The sequence below is a fragment of the Cebus imitator genome, unplaced genomic scaffold (assembly GCF_001604975.1).
Source record: "Cebus imitator isolate Cc_AM_T3 unplaced genomic scaffold, Cebus_imitator-1.0 Scaffold54, whole genome shotgun sequence".
NCBI lineage: Eukaryota > Metazoa > Chordata > Mammalia > Primates > Cebidae > Cebus > Cebus imitator.
The window spans coordinates 6461239-6475141 of NW_016107369.1; the positions used below are offsets into that span (position 1 = coordinate 6461239).

The 13903-nt window shown below is 49.5% G+C and overlaps 1 protein-coding gene across 8 annotated transcripts in view; it reads left to right on the plus strand.

The window, feature by feature from the left end:
• Window positions 1–13903, plus strand: part of DPF3 (double PHD fingers 3) — a 288551-nt gene that overhangs the window by 176068 nt on the left and 98580 nt on the right. For all 8 annotated transcript variants that reach the window (XR_005200301.1, XR_005200298.1, XR_005200299.1 and 5 more), the window contains 2 exons: window positions 634–729; window positions 10249–10327. Coding sequence is in view for 4 of the 8 variants with exons in the window: in XM_017528735.2 (XP_017384224.1) it covers window positions 634–729; window positions 10249–10327 (175 nt within the window). In the remaining 4 variants the exon portion in view is untranslated. The remainder of the gene's footprint in view (window positions 1–633; window positions 730–10248; window positions 10328–13903) is intronic.

Genomic DNA, 13903 nt, shown 5'->3' on the forward strand with positions numbered 1-13903 from the left:
TGGATTCTATGTTGCAATGTGACTGGCAGGCGGTTGGAGAGAGATAATTTCAAGTTCATGATCTTTAAGCTCCACGACAAGTCAGGTGCTAAATGAAAGTCTATTTTTCCTGTATATATAAAAAAGCAGTGACTTATGATGAACAGCACATTCATGTAAAATCTGCTCAGATGAACAGGAAGTTACTTGTTTTCATCAGACAGGGCAGGGTTCCAGAATGGCAGGGAAAGGAGAAACATTTTTGTATTTCTGAGGTGGCTCTTTGGGAACAAAAAGAAACATTACATTAAAAAAAGTAAGTTTTCATAAAACATTTTGGCCCCACATAGAAAAGGGCCCCTACCAGCGTAGTCTCCTGTTAGAAAACTCTTGATGGGCAAAAAGAATGGAAAAAGGTCAGTGTCCTGGGAGCACTTGTCTGGAAGGGGCCAAAGGACTTAGGAGAGCCTCGGTAGTGCCAAGCGTTCAAATTCCGGGCAGCATTTTGGAGGCCCAACTCCCCAAGCAATGGTGGGGTCTTCACGTCATTAAAAAATAACAGCAAAGCAGAACACCGTTCAAATGAGCCTCTGATGGTTTTCCCCTTTGCATTTCAGTTCTCACCTTTTCAATTTTTTTTTTTTTTCATTTCAGAGGGTTTTGGAAAATGATGAAAATGTAGAGGAAGGGAACGAAGAAGAGGATTTGGAAGAGGATATTCCCAAGCGAAAGAACAGGACTAGAGGACGGGTAAGTTGAGGATGACATGAACGAGGAAAGAGGTGGGGATGCTGGGGAGTCTGGCATCCCCAGCAGTTGATCTCCACCGCAGCTAGATGGAGATCATGGCCATGGTCTTACTTGGAGAATGCTCAAAGAAGAAAACTCCAGAACAGCTCTGATCCCAGGTCATAGCCTGGAAGAGTTTAGAGCTGGCAAGAGGGAGGAGAGGAGGCAGAGGGAGTGCCCTGAGTGGGTGGTGAGGTCCGGGGAGGACTGAAGGGTGGGGTCGAGGTGAGGGTGAAAGATGAGGAGAATGTGCCTGTTGTCACCAGTACTTGGTTACTAAAGAAGGCTGGATGTTTCCTGCTTTGACCCTGGTGCTGCCCCAGAATGACAGAGTCAGGATATCTGCTTTTGAGGTATGCTCCACTAGGCAGAATAGAAGTTTGCTGAGGTAGCAGGGGGCTGCAGCTGGTGGCTTCCAGTGGGTTTGACTTGGCATGAGCTCTGGAGGCTGGAGACCGTCCCAGGGGTCCTGGGATGGGACAAGGAAGAAGCTAGAGCCTGGGGAAGGGCAGAGGGAAAACCGAGGTAGAAGGAATAAAAATAAGAGACTGGTCAGGCACTTCCAGGCATTTTTAGGTTGAGTCTAGAGTTCAAGCCTAAAGAGGCTTTCTGTGGTCGCCTTCAGGGGTCTGCAAGGGCATGTGACAATAACCAGGTGGAGGGGGACCTCCAGAAGTAAACTGCTGCTGTCCACCTGGAGAATTAACTCTCAGGCTTGAGGATCTCACCCCTTTAGGCTCTAGGCAGGACCCTTACCCCTCCCATGGATAAGCAGTTAGTGCTGGGTGTTCTGTGGGTTTGTGGCCAATGATAATCACAGTAGGCGTCTCCACTCTCCTGGTTCTCATGCTTCAGCAGACATCAGTATCCCTGAGAGAGCTTACTGAATGCAGATTCCCAGGACCCCACTCAGAAATTCTGCTTTAGGAGCTCTGGGGCAGGGCTTTATACTGTATTAGAAGCAAGTTCCCCGGTGGTGGCTACAAGTCGGCCAGTGCTGCACACACTGTGAGCTGAGACGTTCCAGCCTGGCGCAGTGTGGGGCTGTGCAGCCTGGTCAGGGGCCGGGCAGGGAGCTCTCTGATGGTGCAGCCCTGGTACAGCTGGCACCAGCCTCGTCCCTTAGCAAGATCTCGGCTATCTTGGCTCATCTCTTCTTTTTTTTTTTTTTTTCCACTTTTTGTTGATTTATGTTTGTTTTTTTTTTTTTCTGGAGTATTTGAAAACGAGTCCTAGACATCTTATCACTTAACTGCACTCTAACAGATGTGCCTGTCTAACAGATACCATTAGCATACCCAATAAAATAATAGTTATATCTACCATCTAGTCCCTTATCCTTTCCTCCTTTGTCAAAAAAATGCCTTTTTATAGTTGGTTTGTTTGAAACTTAAGTCTTTCGGATTCCATGACATACCTCTTCTGTATTACACCCTGACACACACATTTTTTTTTCCTCCATGCCATTAATTTGTTGAAGAATTTGGGTTGTTTGTCTTGTGGAATTTCTCACATTCTAGTCGTGGTGGGAGGGTGGTGTTTAATGCCTTTCTCCATCCTCTGCATTTCCTGAAACCTGGTAGTTTGATTAGAAGCTTGCTTAGGTTCAGGATGTGTGTGTGTGTTTGTGTACGTGTGTACAAATATTTCTTGGGGGTAGGTAAGAATCTTTCCTAGGTGGTGATAAGTTCTTCTTGTATCACATCAGGGGCATGTCTTGTCCAGTTCTGCTTGGAGTGGTATTATAATGGATCAGTAGACTTGAGTGTTGTCAGCCTGATCTCTCCCTTATAAAGTTCCTCATTAAGTTTTCACTGAATGATTTTTGCAGCCATCGGTAAACTGGCCTAGACCCATTCATGGAGGGGAGGGTATTCAAAAGAAAATCCAATTCCATTTTTAAAGGACACTTTTGGGCTTGGACTTCCTGGGCCTTTTGTGAACTCCAAAGAGCTGTGCACCTCCAGACCTGCTTCCTTTCCTTCTCTCACCCCAACCAAACTGACTCGAGTGGGGAAATGGTCCTCTTTACACCTTCTCCACCCCCAGCCTACATTTAGAAGGTTGAGCTTGCAGTCAGTGAATACCAATTGGGTGTCTTTGTGAAAACATCAGCAGTCACTGCAACCATTTATGCTTACAGTGCGCTTCCTGTAAACCAGGCAATGTGATGGGCTCTGTATAACAAGGGCTACCATGTAGAGTGATGCCTTCGTGCCACTTGCTTTAGACTACCTTCTCTGTTTCCGCACTGTGCATTATGGCAGCTGCTGGCCACATGTGGCTACTGAGCCCGCAACACGTGGCTAGTCCTAATGGAAATGTGCTGTAAATGTAAAATACACATGAAATTTTGAAGACTTAGTATGAAAAAGGAATGCAGAACAGCTCATTATTGATTTTTATATTGATTAAATGATAAATGATCATTTTTGGATATATTGCTAAATAAAATATATTATTAAAATTAATTGGAACCTGTGTCTCTCTCTTTTTTTTTAAATGTGCTACTGGAAATTTTAAAATAATGAGTGTGGCTCACATTGTATTTCTATTGGTCAGAACTGCTTTCATTGCCACAAGTTGGCATTATTGCTCCCAGGGGGTTAAGTAATTTGTTTAAGGTCACTCAGCCTAGTAAGGAAGGGGCTAAGATTTGAACACAAGTCTGCGCTTTTTCCTTTGAGTTCGTGCCTGGCCCAGGGCCCAGCATGTAGCCAATGACCAGCTTGTTGAATGAATGATTGAATGATGGGAAAGAGAAAAGTCATATTTCAGCTGTAGGGGAGATGAGAGAGGCCTGAACACAGTGAGAGGGCTAGAAGGAGCCTACACTGGCTCTCGGCCCACCAAATACTGGCCAAGCAGCAGCTGAATGACTCCATATTGTACAGTGACACTGTGGACATGTCGCCCACGCGGGGAGCCATGGAAGGACCCAGAAGGCTGTGGGCAAGCCTCTTGTGCTGGGGTGTGTGAAGCTGCTGCACTCACAGCCTCAGTTCAGCTGTCTGGCCCACCCTTTATTGTTGTTATTATTTAGACATGGGGTCTCTGTTGCTCAAGCTGATCTGGAACTCCTGGCCTCAAGCCACTCTCATGCTCTCACAGGCATCCAATGGAGTTTTCCAGAGACAACATGACAGGTGATGATGCCGTCACTGTGAGGGTCTGTATTCTCTAGTTTGAAATTTGTTGTATTTTTCTTTTAAATCTTTTTTATTGGGCCGCCCCTTGATGCAGTAGGTCCATGGGGTGGGGGCTGAGCGCCTGCCTTGTTAATAAGCACCCAGGTGATGCTGGAGCTGCTGGTGTCAGGACCACGCTTTAAGCGATCCTCCTGCCCGGGTCTCCCGAAGTGCTGGAATTACAGGCATGCGCCACCATGCCCAGCTCATTGCCCACCCTTTAAAGTGGTATATTTCAGCTTCTGCTGGCACTGGGGAGCTCTTGTCAGAACCTAGAGGCAGTCTATGTCTTGATTCCTCTGTGTGTGGTCCCTGGACTGTAGCATTAATATCATCTGGGAGCTTGTTAGGACTGCGAAGGCCGGACTTCACACTAGACGAATTAGAGCCTGCACTTTGACAAGCCCCTAGATGCTTTGTGTGCTCACCGAGGAGGCCAAGGCTAAGGTAGGGATTACGGCATAGGCTCTGCTTTATTTGACCTTGGACCTTGAGACTTCAAATTCCAGCTCTACCACTTACTACACATTGGGTGAATTAGGTAACCTCTGTGATGGTGGCCAAATTGTATAAGGACCCTGGGCCTCAGTTTCTTCGTCAGGAAGTTTTGAGTGCTTCATACCAGCTAGGTATTATCAGGAGGGTGCAAGCAAAGGGAATAACTCTTGGAACTTTAATAATGCGTGTTCTCTGAGCGGTGAGGGAAATTCAAACCCAACGATGATTGTGTCTACGGAAACTTTAGCCCAAGAAGTCAAAGCTCTTTACAATCCATGAGTTTCTTGTGAGTCATTCCTGTGAGTATTATCAATTAATCAATCAATGCCGAAGTATTTATTGATGCACTATGATATTCAGGTGCCTCTCAAACTTTATGTGCATATGGAGCACCTGAGGATCTTGTTAAACTACAAATTCTGATGCAGTAGGTCCAGGGGGTGGGGGCTGTGCTCCTGCCTTGTTAATAAGCTCCCCGGTGATGCTGGAGCTGCTGATATAAAGTCGGGACCACACTTTAAATAGCAAGGGTCGGGGGTGGTGGCTCACACCCGTAATCCTAGCACTTTGGGAAGCCGATGTGGAAGGATGGTTTGAGCCCAGGAGTTTGAGACCAGCCTGGGGGCAACATAGCGAGAACTCATCTGTTAAAAAACGAAAAAAATTAGCCAGGCACAGTGGTGTGCACCTGTGGTTACAGCTACTTGGGAGGCTGAGGTGGGAGGATCTCTTAAATCTAAGTGGCCAAGGCTTCAGTGAGTCGTGATTGTGCCACTGCACTCCAGCCTGGGTGACAGAGTGAGACCCCATCTAAAAAAAAAAAAAAAAAAAGCAAGTGTTTAGAGCAGTGGTTCTCAGCTTTTTTGATCTCAGGAATTCCTTACACTGAGAGCCCCCAAAGGCTGTTGTTCAGGTTATAACCAGTAATATTCATATCACTAGTGATCTTTGCCATATTAGAAATTAAAAAGGGAGTCTCTCTGAACCTATTGTGGTTCAAGGGGCAGCCCAATAAAAAGATTTAAGAGAAAAACAAAAAAATATTTTTTTGAGACAGAGTCTTGCTCTGTCGCCCAGGCTGGATCTTGGCTCACTGCAACCTCTGCCTCCCAGGTTCCAGTGCTTCTCCTGCCTTAGCCTCCTGAGTAGCTGGGATTGCAGATGCATACCACTGCGCCTGGCTAATTTTTGTATTTTTAGTAGAGATGAGGGTTTCACCATGTTGGTCAGGCTGGTCTCGAATTCCTGACCTCATGATCCGCCCGCCTTGGCCTCCCAAAGTGCAGGGATTATAGGCGTGAGCCACCATGCCTGGCCAATTAAAACAAATTTTAAGCTAGAGAATACACACACACACAGTGACAGCATCATCACATGCCATGTTGCCTCTGGAAAACTCCATTGAAGGCCTATGAGAGCGTGAGGGTGAAAAAGACAAATCATGTTTTAGGACTCTTATGAAGATAGCATAGACACTGCAGAGTCCCTGAAAGGACACTCAGGGGGCCCCCAGGATTCCTGGGCCATTGTTTGAGAGCAACTGGCATAGAAGATCTAGCTCCCTGCTTGGGACCGAGTCTGTCCTAGTCAAGGGTCTTTCAGCTTCAATAAAAATGGGAAGGATTCGAAAAGCTGCCAGGCCATTGCCCCAGATTTGAGCAACCTTTGTAGATCCAAACCACAGGAAGAGCAGGAAAGTGACAGGGACTTAGGGTGGGGAAAGAGAGAGGAACCCAGGTTGCTTCTGGCCTCTGCTTCTCCCTCCTTCATTCTTCCAGCTTCTCTGAGCATATAGCCCCATAAGCTCCTGAATTTATGGGTTCTCAGTTCTCGTGGTCTATACTAACTAGGGTCACTGTTTTCTAATTCCAAGTCCCTTGGAGGTAGGATCTGATTGGCCCAGCTTGGGTCAGGTGACTACTCCTGAGCCAGCCAATTAACTATGGCCAGTGGGGCAGGACCATGTGGTACACTCATGGCTGCCATGGCCCAGTAGTGTGGGGATAGAAGTAGGGAGGAGTGGAGTAGGGTGGGCAGTTCTGGGGGAAGGAGGATTGGCTTCCTTTGGCTAGTCAGCTTCAAAGCTTTCTATAACAGAGCATGCAGACCTAGGCCCTGCTCCTTCTGCTGGCCCTGGGACTGTGGCTAGGTCAGAACCTGCTTTATCAAGGGCAAGATAGGAGTCATAACGCTACTTGGTCTAACTCGTAGGGGTATTGTAGGAATTAACTGAGCTAATATGTAAAAGAGCTTTGCATGCTATGTGCTAAGTGTTAGGGGTTCATAATAAAGTATAGAATGCCATCTTTGCCCTCAAGGACCTTAGAATCAAACTGGGAAGAAGATGCTAATACCCATGACACCATTAGAAACAGCAGGCATCTGACTATTCACTAACCAAAGGCAACAGGAGTTCAGATGAGAGAGACCAACCTAGGCAAGGGGGGAAGTCACATATCGAGTGCTTCCTGTGGACTTAGTGCTGTCCCCTGTGGTTTCACACGCTCTCAGCTCGAACTCTCTCAACAGCTCTGCTGTCTAGGTGTTGCTGTGCTCATTTTACAGTTGAGAAAACTAAAGCTTAGAGAAGTATCTTGTCCAAGACACATAGCTGGCGTTTCCATCTGTGTCTATCTGACTTTAAGTGGATGCCCTTTCACTCCTTAGTGTGGCAAGAGGAAGATTCTTGGAGAAGTGGAGGTTAGCAAGGGCAAAGCCTGGATCAGATGTGCATGGGTGGAGGAGAGCATGAGCCTGGGGTGAACCCGAGGGGTCAGCGCTAGGTTGCCATTGGCTGCATAAGTGGGTGTAGATGGCAGTGAATGAATGAATGTGTGAATGCGTGAACCAGTGACCATGGGCTCCTGTCTTTCATCCCTTCGTCTAATGGTCTGAAAGTCCCGTGGGATGGGCTGGGGGCAATGTGGTGGTAGATCCCTGTTAGTGAGTTCTTTGAGCAGTTCGGCGGTCAGCCGATGAGCTCCTGGATTAGGGTGTGCAATAGAAAGGAACTGCAAAACCTAGATGGCCTTCGAAGGAAGAAACAATAGTATTTGGATATAGAGCATGAAGGAGAAGAACCAGAGATGACTGACTCGCTGCCTGCCTGATTGATTTGTTTATTCGGCAAATGTTTGTTAACTGCTTCTTATGTGACTGGTCCTGTGCCAGTTTCTGAGAACAGTTGTGGCCCAAAGAAACATGGTCTCCACCCCCATGTGGGGGAGACAAAATCAACTCATAAACCAACACAGGTATAATCTAATGCCGGACAGTGCTCAGTGCCATGAGATGGGAGGGGAAAGAAAATGATGGAGAGGGCGTGAGTGGATGTAAGTAGGTCAGGGAGGGCTTCTCTGAGGAGGTGACATTTGAGCAGGAGAAGTAGGATTCTGAGTTTCCAAACCTGAGATTTTCCAGGAGACCCTAAGAGTGCTACTGCCTCAGGAGGACTCCCTTACATGTCCCCTGCAGTGCCCTATAGCCACAGTCCCCATTTTGCAATTGAGGAAACTAAGGCACAGGGAGTGTGGCACACAGAGTCACCCTGTGGTCAGCCCTGCTTCGGGAGATGAAAGCTTGGCTCCCACCATGCCCTCCCTTTCCTGCTGGCAGCTCCCCCAGAAGCCCTCGTGCTTTGAGTTCTGCTCAGCTCCTCCTCTTCTCCCTGGAGGTATTTTTAGTCTCCCAGAGCCCCTTCCCCAGTCTGCTGTTGCCTCGTCATTCTGCTTGACTTGCTTTCACCTGCTCAGAGGCGGCTGTGACAGGGCTGTGGGCTGCATGTCAAGCTGTCCCTGGCTTCACAGAGGGGTGTGGAGGGGGAGGGCAGCTGAGGGTGGCCACCTCGGCAGCGCGGGCAGGCGGAAGGCCTGTCAGTGCCCAGGGTGACTGCCAGCGCCTACAGATCCCTCTTGGGGTCAACTCTGAGTAATGAGGGCAAGGGGAGGAGGGCTGCTGGCTGTCAGTGCTGCAGGGGTGGCGTGGGGAGGGAGACTGGTGGGAGGGAGGGAGGAAGTGGAATTCGTTTTGGAGAGAGACATGCTGAGGAGGTGGCAGAGGTGGTAGCTTGGCAGGTGGTGTTGATTGGGAAGTGGATGTGTTTTGTGAGTGTGTGTGTTGCAGGCCTAGGGGCAGGCCTTTCCACTGTGACATCCCCAGTGAGTGTGTGCATGGAGTGTGTGTGCATGGAATGTGCACGTGTGTGTGTGTATGAGTGTGAATGTGTGTGTGAACGTGAGTGTGTGAATGTGTATGAGTGTATGTGAATATGTATGAGTGTGTGAATGTCAGTGTGTGTGAATGTGTGTGTGTGTGAATGTGTGAGTGTGTGCATATGTGTGTGAATGTGTATGTGAGTGTGTGAATGTGTGAGTGTGTGTGTGCATGGAGTATGTGTGTGCATGGAGTATGTGTGAGTGTGCATGCAAGGAGTGTGAATGTGTGTGTGAATGTGTGTGTCTAGTGTGTGATGTGTATGTGTGAGTGTGAGTGTGAATGTGTATGAGTGTGTGTGAATGTGAGTGTGTGTGTATGTGTATGAGTGTGTGTGTGAATGTGTACGTGAGTGTGAGTGTGTGAGAATGTGTATCTGAGTGTGAGAGAGTGTGTGTGGGTGTGTGTGTGAGCATCCCAGAGACTTTCCACCATTAAGTCCCCATGGCCACTTTTCCCAGCCAGGCCCCAGGGGCTGCCCCATTTCTCCTACACCCCAGGCTGCTGCCAGGTCTTATTCCTTCACCTGCTGCCCCTTCCTCTCTGTCCCCAAAGATCCCAGCAGGCCCGTTCCTCGGTTGGGAATTGACTGCTACTTATTACTAAAGAATGACCTGGAGAGGCGAGGTTGCTACACACGTGACCCGTGTGGGACTTACAAAGGCTTAAAAATAAACCTCACCGTGTTCTTGTCACCACTGCCCTGGGGCTGCAGAGCTGCCAGCAACCTCTCTGCCTGGGCTCTTTGATTCTTGAAGGTAGAGCTCATTCCACCCCTACCCCAGGTCATGCTGACCCTGTCTGGGACATGCACACAGGGTGATATATCAGGAGTCCAGCCCAGGAGACCATGAGGGTCAAGGTCTTTGTCACTGGCTGGAGGCCCAAAAGGCAGACCACACAGGGAGGCCTTAGCCGAAGCCCACCCCTACCGACTAGGCCAGGCCTGGGGTGGTGGCAAGAGCTGCCCTGTGTCTACGCTCTTGCTTTAGGCCTGGATGCCAGGACTGTCTGGCTCTTGGGACACCGGAGGGGTGGGATGTATGGGCACAGGAACCTAGGAACCTAGGGCACAGGAAGACAACTTCGATTACGCCTCCTTGCCCTCATCAGGCCTTGCTCTGATACATGCATCAGCTGCTCAGCTGAGGGACCTGGGGTTGTCATCCTCAGCCGTGTCAGTGAGGCTAGAAGGCTAAGGAGCTGGAGGAAGGGGCCTTAGTGGCACAGTAGTGTGTGGGAATTCGGTAGAGGCAGGAATTCGAATGACCTTGGGCAAGCTACTTAACCTCTCTATCACTTCAGTCCTTTGATCTGTAAAATGGGGACCCTAGTAGAAACCATTTCTTGGAGGTGTTAATATTTAGTGAGATGATATAGGTGAGTGATTTGGGGCGAGTTCCCTGACCTCTCTGGGCTTCAGTTTCCTCACCCGTAAGATGGGACTGGTGGTGTTGGTACAGAAGTTGGGATGAAGATGGTGTGAGGAGCTGCAGGTAGGGTGCTGGGCCTTGCAGGGCGTGTGCTCCGGAGCCGTAGTAATGAGCATGGTAACAAACATCTGTACCTCATGTCTCCCCAGGCTCGTGGCTCTGCGGGGGGCAGGAGGAGGCACGATGCCGCCTCTCAGGAAGACCACGACAAACCTTACGTCTGTGACAGTAAGTACGGGCCGGTCCCACCTTCCTTCCTCTGTCCCTACCCCCTGGTCCCCCTTCCCTGTGCTCCCTGGGCCGCCAGCCTGCCAGCCTCAGTGTACGCTTGCCTCTTCCTCTCCGTCCGCACCTGAGCTTACCCGGCCGCTCTCTCCACCGCAGTCACCACTTCCTGGGACCACTGCTGCCCTGGGTGTTTCTGCAGAGGGGAAGCCAGCTGGGGCGGCCACGCCCTCAGTTCTGCGCCCCCGCTTCCCGCCGTGCCTCCTGCGTGGCCCGCCTCTGGCTCTCTCTCTCTTGCTCTCTGTCTCCTTTAAGATTCATCCTCTATTTCTTTAAGTATTTCAGAAAGTTACAAACAAAAGCATAACTCAAAACCCTCCGACAGAGGTACTTGGCTTTCATGGCTTTTCATTTGTTTCCCTTTAATTTCCTTTCCTTCTTTCTCTCCTGTCCTAGGTAGGGCAAGTTATGAATCTTTCTATGACAATGACTTACTTTAATAAATGACCCTCGATCCATCTCCAGCCTTTCTTGCTTGCTTCAGAAACATCTTTTGGACAAGTGACTGCCTGGCTTGCTCCTGGGTTTAGGGACTGCAGACAGAGCTAGGGAGCCCACGGAAGCGAGGTCTGAGGGAGCCAGGGCAGTGGGTGGACCTTGGGAAACCTGCAGCTTGGGGAGGGATGTGGTCAGCTCCAGACGGCAGAGCACTGGGTGGCGGATTGAAAACCTGTGCCCTAGTCATCTTCTCACTGTACTGGGTACCGTTTGCTCATTCTATGGGAGGCCAGCTCTCACCACCACACTCCTAAGGATCTTCGCTTGCCGTCTTCTCCTCTCGGAGGATGCAGAGCTTCACCAGAGGAGGGAAGGGGCTGCAGTGAGGATGGCAGTGAGACAGTCGAGGCCAGACCCTGGCATGGGGCTCCCTCTGGGCATCCCACCCATCTCGCCAGGTCTGCAGTCTCCATGAAGGCAGGGAGAGAGCGAGGTGAGAGGGGGCCCAGGAGGCACGCTGGGTGTGGTGCCATTTTTCTCCCCCTTCACTGGCCTCTTTTGATTTCAAAAAGTTGTTCTGTGTCTGATGGGGTGACAGCTGTTTGGAGAACATTTTGCTAGAAGAACTCAAACTCCATGACCCCCATTTGGCTGCATGATACTCTGTGCAGATGCCATTCCTGAGACTACTACAGGTAACGTCTCCACCCCAAAGCAATTTCAGTCCAGGATGTGGAGGGAACAGGGCATGGGGTCTGATGCCTTGGCCTGGTTCTTGCTTCCTACATGGCATTCCGTTTTGGTCTGATATGTAGAGGCCCAAGCATGCTGACCCTTGAGAGGCTGGCTCTAGGCCATGGGCTGGGGAGGGCCCTCAGACTCCCTTGGCCTTTCCAGCTGTGTTTGCCTTGGCCAGCCCCTCTGTCAAGAATGCCAACAACTGCTTTGGAACTGGGGCATTGCTACTCTATTATTTTTGTTTAATTTTTTTTAGAGAGGCTCTCGCTTTGTCACCCAGGCTGGAGTACAATGGTGCAATCATAGGATTATAACTCACTACGGCCTTGGCGTCCTGGCTCAAGCAATCCCCCTGCTTCAGCATACCCAGTAGCTGGGACTACAGACCTGGGACTACGCATGGCTATGTTTTTAAAATTTTCTGTGGAGATGGGGTCTTGCCCAGGCTGGTCTTGAACTCTGTTTCAAGCGATCCTCCTGCCTTGGCCTCCCAAAGTGCTGGGATTACAGGGGCGAACCACCGTGCCCAGCCCTTTGTTCCTCTTTTAAAAAGCTTTATTTTCTTATGTGATTGTCTGCTGCCATAGATGGTGGGATTTCTCTCTGCTCTATCTCTACAGCTTTCACTGGATTCCCAGCCAATCGTAATCCCATGGATTCCCAGCCAATCGTAATCCCATGGATTCCCAGACACGCACGCCTGTGTGCCCTTTTCTCTGACTTCACCCCTCCCAGTTCCTCTCCTCTCACCTTTGCCTCTGACTTCTGCCTCCTTGTGGATCATCACTATGCAGTGCCTTTGTGGGGGTCCCTCTCTGACCGGGCACCCCTCTTTCTGCACAAAGTGCTTGCATCAAGAGCTGTCTCCTGAGCCCCTGTGGCTTTGTTTTGGGGCTCTCCTCTCCCGCCTCCTGTGTGCCCTGTAGCGCCTGGGAGGCCTGACAGTGGGGAAGGCTTTCTGGAAGTCTCAGCCGCTGCTTTCTTGGCTCTGCCCGCACGCGTGCTGCCTCCCTGTCCCTCCCTCGGTGGAGCAGGGGCCACCGTCGATTGCCCTTCCCTGTTCTGGCTCTCTTAGGAAATTGTGTGGCAGCTCGGTGATTAATAGACTTTATTTTTATCTGGTGCCCTTCAGACATGTGATCCTTTGGGATAGAAATGACCTTTGGAGAGGTCACGAGGCCCACCCCCCCACCCCCAAACTGGGCAAGGAGTGCTTTTAATAATCTCTAATGCATCCTAAGTAGAGAGGTGTCTGGCCGCCTCCTCGAGCGTCCCCAGGGATGGTGTTACCATAAGCTGCCCTTTCTTCCATGATGCCAGCTGTGCTTTGAATGAGTGTTTTTCCTTAACAGGAGCTGAAGATGTTCTCTCCTACAGGTCCCCTTGTCGTTTGCGCATCTTTTCCCAACGAATAGGCACATTAGGCCTTCGTCCATTTGGGAGGCCTCCTGAACATGGGTTCTTGGTTGCCCTGGGGCCCCACCCCCTAGTCCCTGTGGCACCCTGCTCGGAATTCCCCTCCAGGTCGACAGCATGGCACTCCTATTGGAAGTAGCATCAAGTCCAGGTGGCTCACAGAGCAATAGGCGTGTTTCTTATTTACCTTATGAGCAGCTGTTAGCACGGCCCAGTGTCTGTAGAAGACAGAAGTCTCTGGCCACCCCTCACCCTATCCGCCCTCTCAACAACTTCTAGTCGGAGCCCGTCCTAGCCCCGGTGCCAATGCCTCTCCAGGTGCATGCTCTTTTCTACTTATGCATTTGATTATTCCTTCTTCCATAAATCACCCTGCGTTTGGTCCCATCGAGTCTCAATAAACAGATCCAATAATATGTGACTTCAATATACAAGATTCAATAAAGGCAAATTTAAAGACATTGCCCAGTAGTTAAATTTCATTCTCCACAGATTTGCCATCCCTGCCAGTTTTGTATCATCTATGGTGTGATTTGCATAATTCCCACTCCATCTTTTGAGTTATTTATGAAAATATTAGATCACCTTGGACCCCAGCCCCTTTCTGGCTTTATGTGGAGTGGTAATAGCTATCTTGCAGATGTGATTTGTTTAACCCTTTCTGGAATGCATCCCTGAATATAGCTGTCCTATTGTGTTCTTGGTACAAGCTTCCCTTTCAAAGTGGGTGGCTGGAATATGGTGGCTGCTAACTCCAGGTGATGGAGAGTTTGCCTGATGCCTTTCACTCAGTCATTGAATTTCTTCCATCTCAGAGAAACGTTAAATCATCTGAGTATGATTTATGTTTTACCCAACCTGTGGTGTATGGGAGTAGGAATACTTTGTTTTCCAGCAAGCAACCAATCTCTTTTAATTACCTTGAAA